Source organism: Barbus barbus, assembly GCF_936440315.1.
Source record: "Barbus barbus genome assembly, chromosome: 30".
Taxonomy (NCBI): Eukaryota; Metazoa; Chordata; class Actinopteri; order Cypriniformes; family Cyprinidae; genus Barbus; species Barbus barbus.
The window spans coordinates 26,804,298-26,827,206 of record NC_136758.1 but is presented as its reverse complement, the minus strand read 5'-3'; the positions used below and the strand labels follow the sequence as shown (position 1 = coordinate 26,827,206).

General features: G+C 37.5%; 1 protein-coding gene across 3 annotated transcripts in view; it reads right to left on the bottom strand.

Moving 5' to 3' along the window:
* supt3h (SPT3 homolog, SAGA and STAGA complex component) overlaps positions 1 to 22,909 on the bottom strand; it is a 133,592-nt gene that overhangs the window by 15,532 nt on the left and 95,151 nt on the right. For all 3 annotated transcript variants that reach the window (XM_079385815.1, XM_079385816.1, XM_079385817.1), the window contains exons 6-11: positions 20,578 to 20,720; positions 13,835 to 13,910; positions 11,484 to 11,596; positions 11,103 to 11,213; positions 9,754 to 9,918; positions 7,602 to 7,712 (exon numbers count right to left, since the gene is read on the bottom strand). In XM_079385815.1, the coding sequence (XP_079241941.1) occupies positions 7,602 to 7,712; positions 9,754 to 9,918; positions 11,103 to 11,213; positions 11,484 to 11,596; positions 13,835 to 13,910; positions 20,578 to 20,720 (719 nt within the window). The remainder of the gene's footprint in view (positions 1 to 7,601; positions 7,713 to 9,753; positions 9,919 to 11,102; positions 11,214 to 11,483; positions 11,597 to 13,834; positions 13,911 to 20,577; positions 20,721 to 22,909) is intronic.

Below are 22,909 nucleotides of genomic sequence, written 5' to 3'. Positions count from 1 at the left end.
AGCCCGAACACCACCAATAGTTCGCCCTTGTCATTTTTACGCAAAGTCCGCAGGCCAAGATACACATTAGACAAAAGGGTCAGGAATACATTTAAACACTTCGGTACAAAAAGAACATAAATACCAGCGAAGAAAAACAAAGATCTGTCACAGACCGAGCCTGGGCAGGAACTGAATGAGAAAAAGAAAGGATAGTTCACCCAAAAAATGAATGCTCTGTCATCATTTACTCGCACATGTCGTTCCAAGCCGTACGGGTTTCTTTCTTCTTTCACAAAAGGAGATGTTTAGCAGAATGTCCCAGATGCTCTTTATTATTCAATGAAAGTTTAGCTTCGAAAAGTGCAAAAGCGTTATAAAAAAACAACTTTGGTGATGAGCCAAAACTCATCAGCAAACACCAATGACTTGTATTAAATTTGATTTGATTTGATTTGAGAGCTGCAGTAAAAGCATTTTCTAACGATTTTCAGCAAATAATGACTTTTCTAATGACTTTTCAGATAATGTGTTTTCCTAACACAAAGCTATGGTTGGCTCTGCTGTACAGCTTCAGATGTATAGCACACCTTGCCACAACATGAGGGCGAGTAAATGATGATAAATGACAGGGCTTTGATTTTTTGGTGGACTAACCTCTAACGTGTGAATGAAAGGTCTCAAGACAAGATAGCAGAGAGCTGCATGCGTGTGCATTTTGCTGACCGTAATGAGACGTTGCCGTAAGTGTAACTCCTGCTCGTGCATATTCATGAGCAGCACGAGACAGATGTGGGAACGTGTGTGTGCACTGGCGCCCGGCAGGACGGTCCTGTCTGCGTGGAGCCGGCTGAATTGGATCAAGACTGCGGTGCATACGAGATGCCGTATGACCGGGACTTCCCCGCCGTCAGACTGCCAGCGCTCCAGTTCAACTGTATCCATGTACAGTCGTCCCGGGTCAGAACCTCCTTCAAACTCCTTCGATCTGAAATCCAGAGGGCTTAGGAAAATAGACAAGGCTAAGTGTGGGTTTTAATGCAATAACGAATTTCAGACAGTCTTCCTGCACTCTCTCGGGCGTATCTGTATCTGTAAAATCATGGGGTGAGAGTTTGATGGGTAGAATGAGCAGGGTTGAGGGGTGCAGTGGATACAGATCACTAATGCAGCTCTTACTGATCACTCATCAATGTTTTTTTTTAAATAATATAGCATATTATGCGTTACATAGATACTTTACATACTTATATAAATAAACATAATTCTAATAAAATTTATCAATAATAATTTAATTCAGCTTATATAATTAAATTGCATACGATAAATGTATATGTAAACCTAAAAATATACATTTACACACAGACATATGGAAATTACACAAACACACCAAAATATACAGTGTGTGTGTATACTGTATATATATATATGTATATATATATATATATATAAATTGTAGTCTTTGCAAATTGACTAAAAAAATTAAAGTTGAGGTTCTCTAAATTATTTGATTTTATTTATTAAAATCTAATTATTTGATTGATATATATACACATATATATATATATATATATACATATATATATATATATATATATATATATTACATACACGCATTCAAATTTCTATATAGATAGATATAGATGTATAACACATTTAATTTTATTATTATTATAAATTGTAGTATTGCAATAAGCTATGAGGCTAACCTAGATCACAAAAACGTTTCAATGAAAGTCAAGGTCTCTGTTGGTTAAGCTTGGTTTGGGAAAAAGTTTGGGAATCCCTGATCCAAGTCATGCCTCAGTCAGTAAATAAAAGGCATGGCATTATAAAACCCAACTGATCTTGATATTGCTTAATTTCTCTGGAAATGCCCAACGATGCTTTTCTGTAAACAACTGTATTACAATCAGAATCTGAGCTCTGTCCTCGAGCCTGAACTGAAGAGACGCTAAAAGCGGCGTGATTTCGAGTAAAGCAGCACCTTCGAGAGTTCTGGCTAAAGGATTAGAGTTGTTATTGTGCTGCGGAGCCCCGTTATTTGGGGAGTCGAAGCGCAGCCAGATCCAGCGCACTCCAGCGGGGAAGTGCATCCCCAGAACTCCCGACTTAATGGGCCGTACTGTACACCACCTCGCTGTGAAGTGGGATTTGGGGGTCAGCATGTGGAAAAACCCACCGTAAATCAATAGCATCTGAAAAAGCCAAGAGGGCTCGCAGGCAGCTCTCGAAGCCTGAAGATGAGACTTTATTCAAAAATAATAGCCAGTCTGTTTACTGCGCCACGAGATGGATTACATGGCACTGAAATAAATACTTCCAGATGCGGCTCAACAGAAATTACACTGAAGAAGAGGGGGGAGAAAAAAACGACTCCATAAATCTAGAGAGAGAAACGGCAAAGCGTTTTCTGGCACCGAACGCTCATGCTTCTAATGGCATAGTATTTTCATATCGATGCTTCAGCAAACAAGAAAAGATAGGCTGCCATTGCCAACACTTTGGCGTGAAATAAAAACAAATCCAGCTCTTTGTGCTCAAAATCCAGGAAGTTGCTGTTCTTTCTCCGATAAACTTATTTCAAAAGACAAATATTACGCTTTACTTCAAATGGCGCCAGTACTCGGCCTGTATTTCTGCACTGGGAGGTTTGAATATCATTTCGATAAAATATTGCCTCTTTGGAAGACTACCGTATGTCGTTTTCCCATTCCAACTGACCCACTTCTGTACACCGCTGCCAGTCCGACCGTTCGCTTGACATCCAAGAAGCAATTTCATGGAGTAATAACAAGCTATTCAAACCACGGGGAAGAATGTCTCTACTTGTAAATGTGTAATTGTTAGGGAAGGTTTCACAGGAACTGGCATCCGATGCCAAGGTGAGGGATGCGACTGGAATTCGGGGATGTAAAACCTGCTCCAATGGGCCGTTTATAGTGCAGCGTTAATGAGGCATTGAAAAGGGCACAGAAACAGTGAGTTCTGTGGATGTCAGCGGCCTGGGGCGAGACGTCCATCCTCAGATAAAGAGATGATGGAGCAATAAACGAGAGAGAGGAGACACATCACTCCATCGTTTGTTGTCTTTGGCCCAAAGTCTTACGTAAAGTGAGAGCAGGGAAAACTGCAAGTAAGGTACAAAATATTGCTGTCGCAGCAACTTCTAAACATGCATAAGGGCCAATGAAATTTAAACAGATCTAGTAAACATGAAAGTATCTCTAGATCTTTAAGACACACTTTCATGATTGTCTAAGGTGTGTTTAGGCTAGATTTACTATTTATATTGTTAACAACCTAGAACAACACAGCAATAAGTTAAACCACTTAGTAACCATCCAGAACCCCCTAGCAACTGCATAGCAACACCCAAACAATGCACTGGAATTAAATTACCTTAGCAACACCCTAACAACCACCCAGAACACACTAGTAACCACCCAGAACCTACCAACAAACTGCATAGCAACACCCTAGAAACCACAAAGCAATGTGCTAAATAAAAACATTTAAACCACCACAGCTTTGGCGTAACAACCCCCTAACAACTACTGAGAACACCCTAGAAACTGCATAATTATGTACTGAAAGCCACCCAGAGCTTTGTAACAACTGCCAAGATTCCCCAGTAACTGCATAGCAACACCATAGCAACACATTCAAAACTTAAAACATCTTAGCAATGGCATATCACACCCAAAAAAACAGTTAGAACACCATAGCAACCTGACAGAACTCCCTAGCAACCCCTTAAAAACCATCCAGAATGGCTTAGCAATCAACCAGAACCCCATAGCATCTGCTTAGCAATGCCTTAGAAACCACATTGCAACGTGCAAAAAAAAAAAACAACTTAACAATAATCAATAAGAATGCCCTAATAACCTTAAAACAATATACAAAAAAACATTCAGTACATCATGGCACTACCCTAGCACAGCTCTAAAAAAACCTCAAACATTCTTAGCAATGACATAGCAGCACTGAAAAACAAAAAAAAACTAACAACCACCTATCAACCAGTCAGAACTTCAAAGCAACCAGATAAAAACCATCCAGAACATCTTAGTAACCACCTAAACAACCACCCAGAACCCCTAGCAACCGCATAACAATGCCTGTGGGAGAGCTGCTTACAACCACATAGTGTAACTCCTCTGGTTATACTTGCCCTGCTCTGAGTGGGATTCAGACGGGTGCTTCCAGCATTGGAGACAATGCAGCTAAAGATCGCAGCCTCTAGCATCAGTCACTAGTGCGCCTCTTGAGATCAGGGGCACAACTCTTACTAGCTGGCCTCCGTTACAATAGCAACATGCTAAAAACTAATCAAAACACCATAGCAATGGCACTCATCACTCATTTCTTAAGAAAATATAAAAATTCAGTTATAATTATTATAATTCAGTTGGTTATGCTTATGTTTTATAATTCACCACACTGTATTAGAAGTCTTTCACTTCAAACTCTCAATATTTGTATATAGGTGAATTTCAGATATCTGTGCACTAAAAATAAACCTGGATGTTACATTTACCCTGCATGCACGTACGCCACTAGAAAGTTCTTCTCGCATTAGCAGGTCAAATTAAGCATCAGAGAAGGATGTTTTCGCCAGGCATTTACAAAACTGGCAGAAACAAACACAAAAGGAAAAACAATTCCATCTGATGAGCCACTTATCCACAACAACAGACTCTGGAATCAAATAAAAGTATACTTCTTCTTGGCCGGTGACTTGCTGTCCTTGTGGACGGGGGAGGTAATTGCGTTGCCCTGTGCGTGAGTGTAATCGAATCATCTCTGAATGATTGTAGGTCTTGCGTTACTCTCTTAATTCAATTTCAAAGTTAATAATCTCACAATGACTTGATTTTGGTAATTTGAGGCCGATAAAGCCTCCAAGAACAGTCACTGGGGCAGACGTTTAAATTACATAATGCTATACATCCACAATGGTGAAACTTGAGTGAAAGCGAACCGTTTCCAGATTGGCGATTTCTCTTCATTTCAATCTGGGGGAGTGTTGAGAATCTCACATGAATTTAAAGGTAATACGTCGACTTAACTGCTGCAACGTTGAAAGTCTAGAAGGCGACTGCGCCAATAGATAACTGTCCATGTTAATGAGAAAGCGCCTCGCATCTGTCAGCAACCACATGTACACACGACCTTCCAAACAAGGGCTTAATTCTACCTTTTGGGTTTTTTAAAAGACCAGAGTGAAAAGTGCTTATTGGTGCAATTAATCATGGGTTTAAACTGGCTCCAGTCGCAATAAAACCCTGCCAATTACATGATAACTCCGTTCTGACGGCACTCACTCTTTAGCCTAATTATTCCTGTGCCATTCCCAGTAAGGAGCCGAGATTTACTCATCAAAGGCGAACGCGAGTGGCACTCGAGAACATCTGGAAGTCTTCACTCAGCATCATGCCCTGGAAAACCATATAACACCTGTTTTATATATTAAACAATACACCGCGTCCCTGCGCAACTCCCAGTTTCCTACATGCTGGGCTCATGTTTATGCCATGGAAATCCAGTCACGTTTGTCCTACGTTGCTTGGCGACGTTGAAATTGTAGGGCTTTTAGAGATGTAATAAGAACATGCTTCCATCATGCTTTGGTTTGTCTTTGCAGTTCTTACTGAATATTTGGTAAAAACATGCAAGAGATGGGACTGAAATATCTCAGGATGTTATGCATTACCATGGAGGTTCTTTTGCAAAACACAAAATAAATATGGTGTAAAATGAACTAAAACACTGAGTTAGTGATTTGCCATATTACATCACAATGAAAAGTAACAAATATCTATATTTAAAACATATACTCCTGAGGGTAACAATTAGGGATGTGCCCGAATAGCGAATCCGAATTCGAAAAGGCACGGAAAACGAATAATGTGTTCTACGGAAACACTAAAGGGACATGGTTAGCTGCTTGCTAGCAGTTGCCTGTTACATTACAGTACATCAAATTTCACTTACCAAATAAACGGATATAATTATGAGAGAAAGCATTGAAATATATTTTTATCCTCCCATCTCGTTTTTATTTCCTTTAGGGTTGCCGTAGTACATGTCATTGCCTTTCCGAACACCGTATTTGGGCACATTCCTATTAACAATGCCATAACACCCAGTCAGAACTCATCTGCATAAAAAAAACAAAAAACAGAGCAACTTAGCATAGTAACACCCTAGCAAACACATAGTAACCCCTTAGAAAACACCCCCCCCCCCCCCCCCCCCCCCAAAAGGCCCCCAAACATCCTGAGGGTAATAATGCCATAACAACCGGTCAGAACTCCAAAGCAACTGCATAAAAAAACATATGGAACAACTTAGCAACCTCATAGCAACACCCTAGCAACCAGATAGTAACCCCTTAGAAAACAACCCCCCCCCCCCCCCCAAAAAAAAGGCCCCCAAACATCCTGAGGGTAATAATGCCATAACAACCGGTCAGAACTCCAAAGCAACTGCATAAAAAAACATATGGAACAACTTAGCAACCTCATAGCAACACCCTAGCAACCACATAGTAACCCCTTAGAAGCCGAAAAAAACGCCTCAAACCTCCTGAAGGCAACAATGCCATAACAACTGGTCAGAACCCCAAAGCAACTGCACAAAAAACATACAGAACAACTTAGCAACTGCAAAGCAACAACCTAGCAACCACATAGTAACCTCTTAGAAACCCAACAAACCCTCAAACCTCAACACCATAAAAACCGCTGGTTATACTACATTTCACTGCTGGTTATACTCTGTATAATTGTGTATGTGACAAATAAAAAATCTTGAACCAGTCACTGCATAAAAAAATATGCAGAACACCCTAGCAACCACATAGTAATGTGCCAAAAACTACTCAAATCACTTTAGCAACAGCACAGCCACACCTCTGCATCATGGTAGTGAGTTTCATGCAAATTTCTCAGTTTCTTAAGAAAACGCTAACACTTACCATGTTTTATATTTCACCAGACTACTGCATATAAGAAGTCTTCCTGTGAGTCCAGAAGTGATCTAGTGCTTTTTTGATAATTGAAGTACATCACAATGAAAAGCAACAAATATCAGTATTTAAAACAAAAACAGCCACAGAAAACCAACACTGGCAGGTTTTCTGGCATCTGTCGGTTAGGGAGGCATCAAGTGGGCAGTCATTGGTAAATTGCTCATTACCTGTGAATTGCAGATTGACCACAACAGCAAAAGCCTCCAAATTGGCTGAGAGAAAGCCTCCAAGAGCCATTTCTCAAACGCAGCCTAGCACTTAAGACACCCACACTTCTGCGCCTGATGGAAAATTATAACTCGCTGCAGTCGTATACGTAAGCGTGCGAAATAAGCAGGCATTTCTTCAGTCGTAAACAGAACTTACGGAAAACAAAACAAAATTAAATCTCCTTTGTATTTCCAAAAAGGATCGAAATTCCGCTTATTTAATTCTCCAGTAGAATTATGTGACTTTTATGAGGAAAATTACACTAACCGCAAATTGCGCTAAACAATTCCAATACTTTAGGGCTTGACCACTTTAAAATGGGGTTGCGCTGCGATTATAAATATAACTCTTTTACGGCTCTGTTATTACGTACTGAGAAGGGGGAGAGCAGGCCAATCTTGTGGCTGTAGCGCCTGATGGCCTCTCTGATGTGGGCTGGTTGGATGGCACTGCTCTGAGCCTCTGCGCCACAGGCCGCCGCGCTCTGCAATGGAGAAGACAGAGAAAATACAGCTCGTATTATTGCTAATTCAAAAACACGGTGGGAGTCCTGCAGTTTAGTGCACAAACACAAAAGCACACTTTTGGGAATCCAAATCGGCCGGCGCTTTACCTCTGGAGAGATATATAAATGCTACGTGTCATTTGATGCTTTATGAACTCGCAGCACAGGATGATGCTGATATATAGAGGCCTGACAGTAAACGTTAGTGCTGCGTGTGATTGGCTGTAATTGCAGTGTCTCTGAGGTCATTGGAGGGAAGGGAACCATTTAGACTCGGTATCTCTTAGCAGACGGGGGAAAAACAACTTCCCTATTTGGATGTTTGCAATAAACATCAGAGAAACTGGAGTCAGTAAAACAGGATGGGTAGGAAAATACTGAAACTTGTTTCTTGATAAAGATTCCACTGCATACAAAGGGGCTGGAATCTATGATAAGTAGATATCTGGGTTTTACTTCTAGTGTGAAATAAACAGCATTAGGTTGGTTGTTTGGTTTTCTGAGTGGCCCATTGGTGTGAGTTTGGGGCGGGATTATCTGTTTGTCTGCCAGATGGGAGATTTGCAAGGCAATAATAGATTAGACTGCCTTAAAATGTTATTTCTGACCCTGGACCACAAAACCTTAAGTCTTAAGTCGCTGGGGTATATTTGTAGCAATAGTCAAAAATACATTGTATGGGTCAAAATTATTGATTTTTCCTTTATGCCAAAAATCATTAGGATATTAAGTAAAGATCATGTTCCATGAAGATATTTTGTAAATATATCAAAACTTCATTTTTGATCAGTAATATGCATTGCTAAGAACTTCATTTGGACAACTTTAAAGGCGATTTTCTCAATATTTTGATGTTTGTGCACCCTCAGATTCCAGGATTTCAAATAGTTGTATCTCGGCCAAATATTGTCATATATATGGAAAGCTCATTTATTCAGCTTTCAGATGGCGTATAAATCTCAATTTTGAAAAATTGACCCTTATGACTGGTTTTGTGGCCCAGGGTCACATATAACATATTCTCACATATTCAACTTGGACTTGTACGATAAAGTGTATGATTTTTGATGTATGTTTTGTAAAACTATATTTTACATAATTTAATGTATATTTTAGCTGAGAATGATAAATAATATAGAATAATAATGGTGATGATGATTATATTATTATATTTGAAAATTCATAATTATTTATTAAAATGTATTATTAATTGTTTGAGAATTTATTAATATATATATATATATATATATATATATGTACATACAAACATACTATAATAAGAAGATGAAGAAGAATTTAAATAAACAATATGATTAATTACTTACATTTATGCATTTAGCAAACGCTTTTATTCAAAGCAACTTCAAGGGAGGAACAAAAGCAATTAGTCAGAGCCAATATTTGTAATATACAATGCAATATAAATGCCATAACATTTATACAAAAATTATTTTATAAATAATAATAAAATAATAATAATAATAGATTATTGTTGTTATTATTAATATTATTATTATTATTATATGATGATTAAATTCTTAAGCAGTGTTTTATTAATACTTAAAAAATATGAATTATTGAATTATATGAATACAATTTTTTTTTATTAATTAATTATTTTTCTATATTATATATAATTCTATGCTAAAATATACATAAAATATATATTTTTTTATAATTTACAAAATCATTAAGGAGATCATACATTTCACTGTTCAAATCCGTGTTAAATGTGAACAAAAGACTAGGGATGCCAAAAAGACACACTTCATCTCGTGTTATAAAACAGAAATATTTCTGGTTCAACATTACTTAAAGCATTTTATTTTATGAAGAAACAGGTAGCCCCGCCCCCAACTCCCCCCATTGGTTGAGCCTGTTGTTATGTCCGGCCCAGTCGGGTTTCACAAATAAACAGACTGTAATTCCATAAAACAGACACTAGTGCTGAAGTGATCACACACTCATCTATAACTGGAGGCTAGCTACATAATCTCAACATAATATAGATGATCTCTACCTTCTTCCTCTTCCTCTGTTTGACCTTACTGCTGCCATCTTGGTTCGGCCCACCGTTGCCCTGGGCCATGGAGTGCATCTTTCCCTGGTGTCCCGCCAGAGGGCCGCTGGGAGTGGACGGTGGCGTGTTTTCCGGAGAGTCCGTCTCCTTTTTGGTGTTTGTAGCCTAAAGATCAGACCAGACCAGATCAGAAAAATCACATACGTGAGCACAAATTCCTCATTATTATTATTATATCCAAGAGTGACATTAGACGACTGCTACACATGCAAAATACACAACACTTCTCATACACAACACTCGTTTTTAGGCAACTCATGACGCAGAAAGGTCACAGCTACAAAACACAACCCTGAAACCATCACCTGCAGTCTTACGACATGTCTCGGTCCTATCGCTCAAACCACAGGGTCATTCTGTCACTCTCACCACATGGGAACGCGGCCGACCCCCAAGGATCAGGAGAAAAACAATACTGGAATTTAGGCTAAAAAATACCATGTGTGCTTCCAGACCCGGAGTGGCCTTGGCCGAGTCCGAGAGAAAGAGAGACAGATGAGGTTTTCGTGGTTTCAGTGACACAGAAGTCCATCCATGGAACGGATCCCGCAGCTCAAAACCACCTTGGACAAACTTGGCGGTTCTGCTTGGCGAGAGGTCAAAGCTGCAGAGCAGGACGCTCTTGTTTGTTTTTCTTCTCCAAAGGACAAGCACTCAGAGAAAGCTGCTGACATGACTGTTATCACCAGAAAAGCCATTTGAACTATTCTATAGCATCACCAAACAGCAACTAACCTCATAAAACATATTTTAGTAGTGGATTAGAGCATAAGAATGGATAATGTAGATGCTTCTCAGTAAAGAATATCATTCACATGCAGCATAAACCAAACAAACAACACATTAGTGGCCAAATAACTGACTTCCTTTCTAGAAAGTCTAGAAGACAATGATTGACTGAATGATTGAAAGATGATCGAATGGAATAGTTCATCCCAAAAATGAAAAATAAAAATCCTGTTATCATAGACTCACCCAAAATCATTTTCTGTTGAAAAAAAAAAAAAAATGTTCATGCTGGCCTTTACTTTTATTGCATTTTGCAATGTACTTTTGTCATTTAGATTTGTTTTATATTTCTATTTTTATTTCAGTTTTAGTTTATTTTAGAACATCTAACTTATTTTATTTAACTTAGTTGCCAATGAAACATTTCAAATTTTCATTAAAACATTTATCTAATGCTATTTAAACTATATTTCAATTAATAAAAATGTTTTTTAATAGATGTTTAGTTAACAATAACAACACTGATTACCAAAAAGTAAACTAAAAAGTGTTTTGTTTACCTCCGCCGAGGAGTTGCAGTACTGGATGAAAGTTGCTGATATGGCGTGTTGAAACGGATCGCCTGTTTTGGGAGTCATATCTTGTTTAACCAACAGGGCAAGGTCAACAACCTAAAATACAAAACCATATCAGCTTATGAGTAATGGCACTTGATATGAAGAACAAGATGATAATATTTTTCCCAGGAAACATCATACTGAATGAAGCAAGCACTGGAACGCTTCAAAAGAGCTTATTTTCAGGGTTTTTATTATACTGGAAACAGATACTGAATGAAAGTAAAGTGGCAGGAAAGAGTGATTTCCTGAAATGAGACAGTTTGTGGTTTTTGTGAATCTGAAGCACAATGTGATTTCATGCTCAGTCTGACAGCAGCTCACCTGGGCCACCGTCTCGTAGGCCAGATAGGACAGGATCTCCATGGACATGGCATTGGGCTTCACATCCAGACTGCTGCAGTCCAGCCACTCGCGGAATTTCGAGGCCTTCTTAGCTAAACAGAGCAGACAGTTTGAGTGAGAATATGATGTGCTGATGCACACTATAAAAAATGATCATAATTTTAATGTTAAAAGACTCTAAACACGCTACAGTTGTGGGGCAGTAGGGGCCTAACGGATAGAGAGTCGGACTTGTAAGCCGAAGGTTGTGGGTTCGAGTCTCGGGCCGGCAGGGATTGTAGGTGGTGGGAGTGAATGTCCAGCGCTCTCTCCACCTTCAATACCACGACTGAGGTGAGACCCTTGAGCAAGGCACCGAACCCCCAACTGCTCCCCGGGCGCTGCAGCAATGGCTGCCCACTGCTCCAGGTATGTGTTCACGGTGTGTGTGTGTGTGCACTTGGATGTGTTAAATGCAGAGCACAAATTCTGAGTATGGGTCACCATACTTGACCACACGTCACTTCACTCACTCACTCACTTCACTCACTCACTCACTCACTCATGTACACTCACTCAATGTACAGGACAGAACTTTGTGAGATACTATATATGCTACAATGCAATGCATTTGATTTGACTTTCCATTTCCAATGTGGTAAAAACACCAAAAAAATCAACTGTGATTTCTTAATTTGATTCATTGCTTGTTCAGACTCAAAAAAGACATTTTAAAATAAAATAGGATTATAAAATGCAAAATGCTTCACTCGTTAGATGACAACATGCCAATTGCTGAACTGAAGGATTAGATTAACCAGAAATACAAATTTGCTGAGAATGTGTGCACCCTCAGGTCATCCAAGATGTAGATGAGTTTTTCTTCATCAGATTTGGAGAAATGTAGCAGTCCATCAGTGTCTCAGCAATGGATCCTCTGCAGTGAATGGGTGCCGTCAGAATGAGAGTCCAGACAGCTGATAAAAACATCACAATAATCCACAAGTAATCCACACCACTCCATCAGTTAACATCTTGTGAAGACAAAAGAAACACGTCCACGATTAAGGCATTTTTAACTTTAGATTGTTGCTTCTGGCCAAAATCCATATTAATCCACCCACATATTTGTTTAGAGATTGTTTTGGATTGTTTTATCTAATAAACAGTGCTTATGTGCACATTTCTCTCCTAATGCAGATGAGACAACTTTTTCACTAGAGGAAGCAATATTATGGATTATGGACTGTATTTTAGCTGGAAGCAACAGTTTAAAGTTCAAAAACACACCTTAATGATGGATTTGCTTCTTAAAAACTTGCAGCTTTTATCTTCTCGAGACATTAATTGATGGTCTGGAGAGGTGTGGATGACTTGTGGATTATTGTGATGTTTTTATCAGCAGTTTGGACTCTCATTCTGACGGCACCCATTCACTGCAGAGCATCCAGTGGTGAGCAAGTGATGGAATGCTACATTTCTCCAAATCTGATGAAGAAACAAACTCATCTGCATCTTGGATGGCATAAAAGTGAATCAACTGTCAGTACATTTTTATTTGTGGATGAACTATTGCTTTAAACATGCACACAATGTGACACCAATCTAGCATACTAACAAAACTGCTTGAAATGTTCAGCGCTGCATACTGCATTCCTTTTCTACACATTATTAAAAAATATCAGGCAAAATACAATGTACACTGCACAATTTACATAAGGTATTTATTGTCAGACATACCCTATTTAACCACAAACGCTCAATTTCCGGCCCTGTGACGTGTTTTCGGTCAGATTTAGTGTGTACTCAGCATCAGTGTTGTGTAACAGGGTTATTCAGGCACATTTACTGTGCTGTTGTCCCGACCTGCAGCTCGATGCCAGGAAGACATCACAGCTACTGGAGCGGCACAAAGCCAGTGAACATGTTATTAGTGCTGAAATGTGGCCTTCAGAAGCCAGCAGTGGTGTGTTCACAATCCCACAGCTGCGTTCTTACAAGCCCTCGGGCGCAGAACTGCCAACCGAACAACTCATCAGAGACGATATCTGACGCGCTGCAACTGACACGAGGAGTGCTGCACTTTACACTGACACGACAAACCATACCCGACAAACTCACAGAGCAACAAAACGGATGCATTCATCAGTGCATATGCAGTGAATCCTAGAGAAAAGCATTCTGTAGGTCAAACAGGAGAATGCTGGCAACACCAAGGTCATAGGTTTGATTCCCAAGGAATGTATGAGCTGATAAAATGCACACCTTTAATGCAATATACGTCAGTTGGGATCAAAGTGGCTAACAAATGCATAAATTAAACAAAATCATGTTTGTGAACGAATACTCACAAAAACTCAGCTGTCGACTTTCACAGAAATCACTGTACTGACTGGAATCCATGTTTCTGGTCATCTTCTCAATTCTCTGTAGAAAAAATGAAAAGCAGAACATTAACTACTATCCTTAATATCATGTGTCAACATCACAAAACACATTTCAAGAAAATATGAACAATGTAAATCCACTATTGTTTTTGAAAGGTTTCTTCTGCTCACCAAGGCTGCATATAAATGATCAAAAAAATACAGAAAAATCTGTAATATTGTGAAATATTATTCCAATTTAAAATGTACTGTTTTCTATCTGAATATATTTTAAAATGTAATTTATTCCTGTGATGCAAAAATGAATTTTCAGCATCATTATGCCAACTGTATTGAAAACAGTTGTGCTGCTTCATATTTTTGTGCACACTGCCATCATTTTTATTTTTCAGGATTCTTTGGTGAATAAAAAGTTGAAAAGAATAGCAATTCTTTGAAATAGAATCCTTTTGCAACATTATAAATGTCTCTATGGTCACTTTTGAGCAATTTAATGCATCCTTGCTGAACAAAAGTATTATTTTCTTAAAAAAAAATAGCTTACTAAATTTGGTAATAATTATGTAATTTTTTGAATCCAATAATAATCACTTCAATGAATATGCTGCTATGTCTACAGAGTCCCTGTGTGATGAAACAGTTTAAACCGCAGTTTTATCAGCTGCTCTGATGATTCAACAAAAGGACGGTCATCATTATTTCCTCGTTTTTGGGCCTGCGATGAAACGGTGTAACAACAAGAGAAGGACCGCTGTGTTAACTTTAAGAGAGCCGTGCGCAGTAATGAACCCTCTTAATAGCAACCCAACAGGTCTGACTCGGATTTACAGCTGAGCGTGTTAAGTTGCAGGTCAGAACCTATAATTAGACGTTTCCTCATCCTGGACCAATTTCATACCTTCACATAACAGTCAATTTGAGCTCTCCACCAGGCTGTGTCATAAAACATAAAGGCTCAAGGTTTACGACTGCTTTTTTTCCTCCTCGTGCCGCAGAGGATCCGTTTTACGGTCTACAGAGAGTCGCGTCTCCGAGAAGCGTCGGGTTCGAGGCTGAGGACAGTCTGACGTTACGCTCGGGGCTCCGGGCCCGACGCGAGGCAGCCTGGATCGCTTACAGGCCACCCAAACCAACCAGTCTTTTTATTTAGTTAGCTGGCAGTCATTGGAAATTCCATCTTTGAAAATACATATTAATGATGCCGAGCGCCTGCTCGTTACACGGCGCTGGAAGTGCGATTTCTATTAGCGCCGTTAAGAGCCGAACGGAGGTCTCGTTTTGCACTCGAAGGGGGAATTCGCAGCAGTCTCGGTGTCTGGGTCCCGCTCCAAATTGGGCCGCGAGCGATACGAGACTGGAGCCGCTGCACTTTTAAATAACTCTTGTCAAGCGGCTGGCCTGAGACAGGAGAAATGTTTTGACTGTGGCTTATTGACTGAAAAGAGCAGCGGGGGATTCGATGTTTGAATACTATGTTTAGCCGCTGATTAAATCAAAACGTTGACCCACCTGTTAATAGCAAAATTACACCCACAACTGACACGGCGGCCGTATAGGAGAACGATGGCAAATATTTGATTTGGCTGCTGGCGGCTTTCATTTCGTGCCAGTGTGGTCTGGATAAAGGGAATCTCAATTTGTACCACTGCTAGCGATGAGATTTCCATAGGCCGAGGCCCAAGATATATTCTGGATATCTAGTGTAGTGCTGTGTATTTCAATGCGTGTCACTCGGTGATTAACAGCCCGAGGCAGGCTAGAATTAAATTTGTGGGGCATTTCATTCAGACACGCGGCTAAGTTTAGACGATCAAACGCAGATGGGTTTAAAGCGCCTCTGTTTTTGTGTGAAAGAGAGTCGGTGTTGTAGATACGAGGCTTTGGGAGAGATTTAAATGAGCCGTAACACCACTCTCATGTTGAAGAGACTCCTGATGATACACACAATTTGAATTTCAGTCATCACTGAAAGAGCAAATGAGAAAACAAATCCACTAGCAACTTCCTGAACTTATTAAGGGTCACAATCATTGTGATAAAACACATGTAGTTCATGTACTGAAAAACTTTTTTCTAATGCCAAAAACAATCTTTGGTGCAGTTCACTTTGTAATTGAAGGCATACTCGGTCTGAGAACAGTTTGCATTAACTTTGTCTTAAATGTGAACACTCCAAACACACTCAGTCCATTTCAGGTCAGGCAGTGTGAACGCAAAATGCTTCAGGTTCCCTTTCACTTCAAATGCATGCAATTCCCAATAATGGTAACATGCAAAGATGCTGAAGACTTACTTAATTGCTACGGGGGAAAAACACCCATCATGTGTACACAAAGAAACTCAAGTTTTTTAGGGTTTTTTTACCAGATCGAAGTGGAAATACTATATTATTAACATTATATTACAAATTTCTTATTTTCAATTTAAGAACTGTAATTAAATATATATATATGGTTAAAGCATTATTATGGCATTGTATATGGTAAAAGTACTATGATATAAAATGTCAATAGTGACCTTGGTTTAAATAAATACATAAATACTTTTAATGGAAACTATAAATAAATAATTTAATTATATAAAAAAATCTATATAACAAACTCAATTTAATTTAGTTTAATTAATTGATATGATTAATGTACAATACATTTTCATTTTAGGAATTATATTACAGTTTATTACAGTATTGGTAATCTAGTAACCAACAGTAAAAAAAAATTAAAAATACGAAATACACCATCAACGGAAACAGCCGATTAGTCACGTGGGTTTAATGTTCGCTACGTCAGAACTGATTCGGCAAATGCGTTTCCGTCTCCCATTATTCACATTAACTCTTTTTCGCAAAAGTCAAAAACCACCTCAAGAGAGTTTAAAAAATAAATAAATATATATATATATATATTTTTATTTTTTTCGAAATTAGGCATTTCCATCACTCATTTCTGATGCAATACTTTAAAATGTGCATAAAACAGGGTGATGGAAACATAGCCAATGTGTATTCATGCAAAAACAAACAAACAAATAAAAAAACTAAATTTCACTCAAGTCCAACCAAAGACATCTGAGTTTGATTCTTTAAAGAGAACACACTCTCAAAGAGACTTTTATCACATCATTTAGACTCTACAGTATAGCAGCTAGTTTACAGTTCACATTACTGTTCTTTCAAGGAAATCTGAAAGTGGAAAAAAAACCCCCAAAACTGTCCAAAGTTTGGTGTAAACCCAAGCAAGTAAAAGTGCAAGAGTTTACATTGCCGTTTTCGGCATTTATGATTTCCTAGAGAATTTGCAAAGTACAGATCACCAGCGTCTCAGAATAGCATCCTGCTGTCATCATGGCATTAAGGCAAAACAATGCGGATCCCACACATGACAAAAACACTATTAAACATTCCCATCTGAACGCGGCCGGGAAAATAACAGATTGTCAAGAGATCTTAGAGGGTCCTTGGGAAGATGGATGATCTGCCGGAGGAAATACAATCCACACACCGCTGACAAAAGAGAGGCCATCGCCGGCTGAAGTGTAGCAGCGCGCGGGTGAATTATACCCTCGCCCGAGCCGATCGCGGACACCCTGGACTTGACGTCTGATAGATGCTTGACCCCTGAGCTGCGGCTTTGGAAATCCTATGAAATAATGGCCCGAGTATTTACACAAGTGTTGTAGTTTATTCACAGCAGTGAGAAAATCTGGAGAGTAAACGGACGATGCAAATGAAAAATGGTCTCATTCACTGTAATAAATGTGCTACTAGTAGTAAGAGACTGATATAACAGCTATAATCAGAACATATTTGGCTGCTTTGGCAAATGGAATTCTGTAAATATCGCATGGTTTTCAAATATCCTCATATTTGATTAATGACAGAAAATTCAGAATCTTAAATATGTCTTCATCTTTTCTAAAATATTTATATATAGAATGATAAGCATTTAATAAACAATGAAATAATACATGATTTATATAAGAAAATATATAATAATATGCAGACATACATATAAGACAATCATATATATAATACAGAATATATATATATATATATATATATATATATATATATATATATATATATATATAATATTATTGTTATAATTATTATTATATTAAAAAGTTACATAAATGTTTGTTAATTTGTTTAAAAAAAATTACTATTTTGTAACTTATCATTTTTTATACACACCCATGTAACAAAATAAACATTTAAATACATATAAATACATTTTATACATACAGAATATTATAAAGAATAAACTAATATAATTATATAATGATAAATAAAATGTTAAATAATATTTTATATAATAAAATTATACAAATTATTATTACATTATTATTTGTATTATATATATATATATATATATATATATATATATATATATATATATATATATATATTTTTTTTTTTTTTTTTTTACTATAATAATAATAATTTATATAAATTTAGAAAATGTAGAATTATATATAAATCTGACAAGTAAGCACTGGCATTTAAAATGTAATAATTATAAACATTCAAAAATGTACAAATTTAAAATACATATATATGTGTGGTAAAAAATAAAAAAAATTCTGGGGAAAGAAAAGAAAAGTGGAAAAAAGGTAACTTATTCTGAATTCTGACAACTACATGATCACCCATAACATGTCCCGTATGCAGCAGGTAAGGCGAGCAGATGGAGGAGCGCAGGGAAACCAGACATGTGCTGTTAGCCACAGAAGAGCTAGTTAAGGAAGACGAGGGGGCGGCGGGTGAACGGGGCACTAGATAAAGCAGCACAGTGCCGTGTGGTTAAACCATAAAGCTCCTCTCTCCAGGACTTCATGAGTGGGGCAAAGTGGGAGGCCCAGAAGGATATGGTTCTTTATTCCCAAAAGGTTGTCCTGATAGCTAAAACATACCCATTAAAACACTCAGTAGGAACAAAGTTTTGGGGGAAACCGCAGGCTTTCTTGGCCACATCCAGAACCGTTTTAATTGAGACGGGACATATAACGTCTCATGGTAATACCCACGGTTCTTGCTTCAGACCTTTAATTACATCTTTCAGCTGTGGCCATTTAGTTCACTTGGCATAGTGAGAACAAAAAGATCATCACAGAGCTTCAGAGCATTTAATCACGTATCGAAGTCTGATAAAGATACGCATCCCCTCATCGTTTTCCCAGATTGGACTGAAAACACTCCTGTTGTCATTTGACAGGTCAATTCCTGCTCTCTAGTTTCACTCGTGGTGTATTTGCATGTCTGTCTGCTGTGCACAGAGGAAAATATCACAATGGAAACTCAGATGAGATGTTAAGACTATTAGTGGAGTACGATGAAACCCAGTCGGACCTACTGACAGCAGTCTGAGCCTAGCTTTTCTTGTCTTTTATGGCACACGAGTGATCAAAACCACATGTTTCAGTGTCGTCTCAATATCAGGTGCTTCTGTGGTTCGACGATGTGTTCAAACACCTTGTTTGGGTCAAACTTCTGTTCCACAATGACTACAGGAATAAAGTGCACTTGTTCGTAGTGTCATTTAAGTGCACACACTGTCTGAGCTCTTTGAGCACTTGATTCACTGAAGAAATTATGCTGGAAATTACTGACGGTTAGTATTTACACAGATAACTGCAATCTAGACAGAATAACGTAACCACAATGATGAAAAAATCTTTTCCTAGACTACAGTCACTGCTGCCACAATCACAAAAACAATCTACATCATTTCTTATCAGCATTTTTAGTGTCAAAATAATTGAATTACATTATTATTTGATCAATAAATTTCCAATTTTTAGTTATAATTCAAATACTACAGTAAAAGTATTATTATAGCATGGTATATGGTTAAAATGATATAGCTTGATATATAATATGTTAAAAGTTGTTTAAGTAAATAAATGGAAACTGGATCAAATGAACCAAAGTGGACTAAAAAGAGATGAATATAGGAACATTTTTAATTAATGTAATTAATTCAGTTTCACTCAATTACAAGAAATATATTCATTCAGTACAATTCATTTTCAATTTATTAAGAATTATATTAGAATTAAATATGGCATGGTATATGGTAAAACTAATTTTATGAAATATAATCTGGAAAATTGGTCTTGATTAAATAAAAAAATAATGTAAATAAAACAAAAAAACTAATGTGTGTGTGTGTGTGTGAATATATATATAATATATATATAAATAATAAATGTTTTGTTCAGGCACAAACTGATTATGTTTAATAATCTGACAGTGTGTGAGGTAAATGCCTTTAACAAATATTTCTGACATGAATATAATATGGAATATAACATGACTCCTGAGTCCAGACACATCTCCTGTCGATTAATCATGTGAATGTTTAGGTTTTGACACCAATATCAGAGGAAATTTGATCTTTTCAAATTCTTGTGGTTTCGTTCATTGTCAGTTTATTGATCGCATGTAAAACTTGTAAATGGATTTGTATAACAAACTGATTTCTGATAGTTCATGTGTTGTTGTGCCTGTAAACAATTTAATTTAACTGTGCAGGACATAGTGGTTAGTGAATAACATGCAGGGTTTTAGTGGATTTGGCCGATCTTTATCATGAAAGAATGAAGCGCTCCTTCTCTTTCCGTGACCCCTCGAATTTCTCCCACAGTCCCAGTCTGTGCCATCCACCCTTGCTGAAGCGTGCACATTTCTGCTCTCGCCTCCTACTCACCTCCAGCCGCTCCTGCTTGACTTCATCCACCTCCTCTTCCTCCACCAGCGTCAGGAATTCCCCGGTCTGGTCGATGGAGCTCATGAAGTCCTGCAGCAGACGCTGTCTCTTGTTGACGCTGCTGCTGCTGCTGCTGTATTTGTCTGTGAGAGGACAGAAACAGTCAGAGCACATCTGCAGGTCAGCTGAGATCCAGCAGCCAACTCGCCTGCTTCTTACAAATAAGGAGTTTTGTGCAGAAACATACCGTCCTTGCCCCACTCCAATAGAACAAGTGCTTTTAGATAATAGATCTAGGAGGTCACTAAAAAAAGCGATGTTATGAAGCTCTTTTAAAAGGAACAAAAGTCAATAATGAGGCAACCCTAGTTATTTGGGAGAAAGATTTGGGGCTGTCAATTGATGTAGATACTTGGACACAGATTTGGCAGTATGCTGGCAATATATCAATTTGTAATAGTACTAAAGAGCTACAGTTCAAAATTACCCCATTACGCAGACATAAGTTTAATCCAAAGTTTTCTCCATTTTGTCTAAAGTGCAAAATAGAAGAGGGTGACTTTGTTCACTGCACTTGGAAATGTGTGCATATTAAAGCTTATTTGGTACAGATTTTAGAAGTCGTCTTATATTTAATACAGGATGCGACCTCAATCCACTTTATTTGCTGTTAGGTGTTGCTGATAAGAATATAAAGAGCATTTCGGACAGGAAGTTGTTTAATCTACTTACTAATGCTGCTCACAAGAGTATTTTACTTAAATGGATCTCTTCAAAAGTCAAAAGGGAAAATGGATGTGTTTTATCAGATATGGACTCCTTTCTTTAAATATGTAGGTCCCAGGGTTTCACATACTTTTTTGCAAAACCTTGCCAAACCATACTTTTTTTATTATTATTATTATATTATTTTAAGATGTTGTTTATGTTGGTATATACTTGTGGATTGTATATGTGGTCATTGTTCTGTCTGTTTTATTGTTTTGCTATGTCATAATTAATAAAAATAAAAAAAGATACATGTTAATATGTACATTTAAAACAATTACATATAATATTAAAATGTAGAACTATTACAATATATTTTAATGTACATTATTAGCATTTATTAATGTTAACATTACATTAACATAATTAATAATAAATAAATAATTGCAATATTATTTTTTAAGAATAATAATATGATAGTTGGGGTGGAAAAGCATCGTCAAGTGTCCATCAAACATTTTCCTTCTTCACTAGTGTTTAAAACATCCCATGATGCTCCTCATGAAGTTGGTTAATGAATGTCCAGAGCGAGCAGAGCTGGAATCCAGACTAATAAGCAGCTGAAATATGAGAGATTTTTCATCTGTGTCACGTTGTGTTCACTATGTACATAATTCCCACAGCAGCATAAAATCACGCTCTACCACAGCAAACTACTTTCACTTTTTCCAGCATGTTCATGCGGTTCAGCGTCAGCGGGGCCTAAAGCTCCAGGGTGGGAAAATGAAAAAAAGAAGGAAAATGTTAATTAAATGAAAGGAAATACACTGATTAAACACACTTCTGTGAAGTAACGTCTGCTTGTGAATGACAGAAATAGCCCCAGAAAATGTTTAATCAAGGTTACTGAATTTATGACACCTAAATAACAGCTCGTTTTATGGGCTTCAGGTTCGTTGGGACTGGCACGGCACAGCCTTGAACAGACTGTAATTGTGGACTTCCTCTGTAAACGCTGCAATTCAATCAAACGGTAAAAATGTCAGTTTGTATAAACTCACTTTTAAATGATACAAATACGTTGACGTACATAATTAGTAGTGTATTTCGGGCTTTAAAGAATCCTTAATTTGACATTTGATACAATATTACGATGAATAAAAGGCCTTGGAAAATCTAGGTTTGGACAAATAGTTAATCTAATAATGATGAAATGGTGCACTAAAATCTAACTATATAAACACTAGTAAAACATCTTTGATCTGATGAACTTGTCCTTCAAAATTAAAAAGTACAAGTAAAAAATAGCATTCTAAATGTGCCTGTAACAGAAGTGCATTGAGCACAGCAGATTAAAATGCAAAACGGCATAAAGTTTGCATATAATGCATTTTTTTCTAGACTTATAACTTAATTTAACTGAGTGCATGTTTATAGAACAATTTGACTAAATGTATAAACAAGATCAACCAACAGTGCTCGCGACCCAATTTCTGTCCGCAACTACTTGTATTACCAAGATGAACAAGATATTTAGTGAAAAAAAACGATGTTATACACTGAGAACTGAACACATTGTGAAGTGTTCAACTGGACGAAGAGTTAATCTAGTAATGAAATGGTG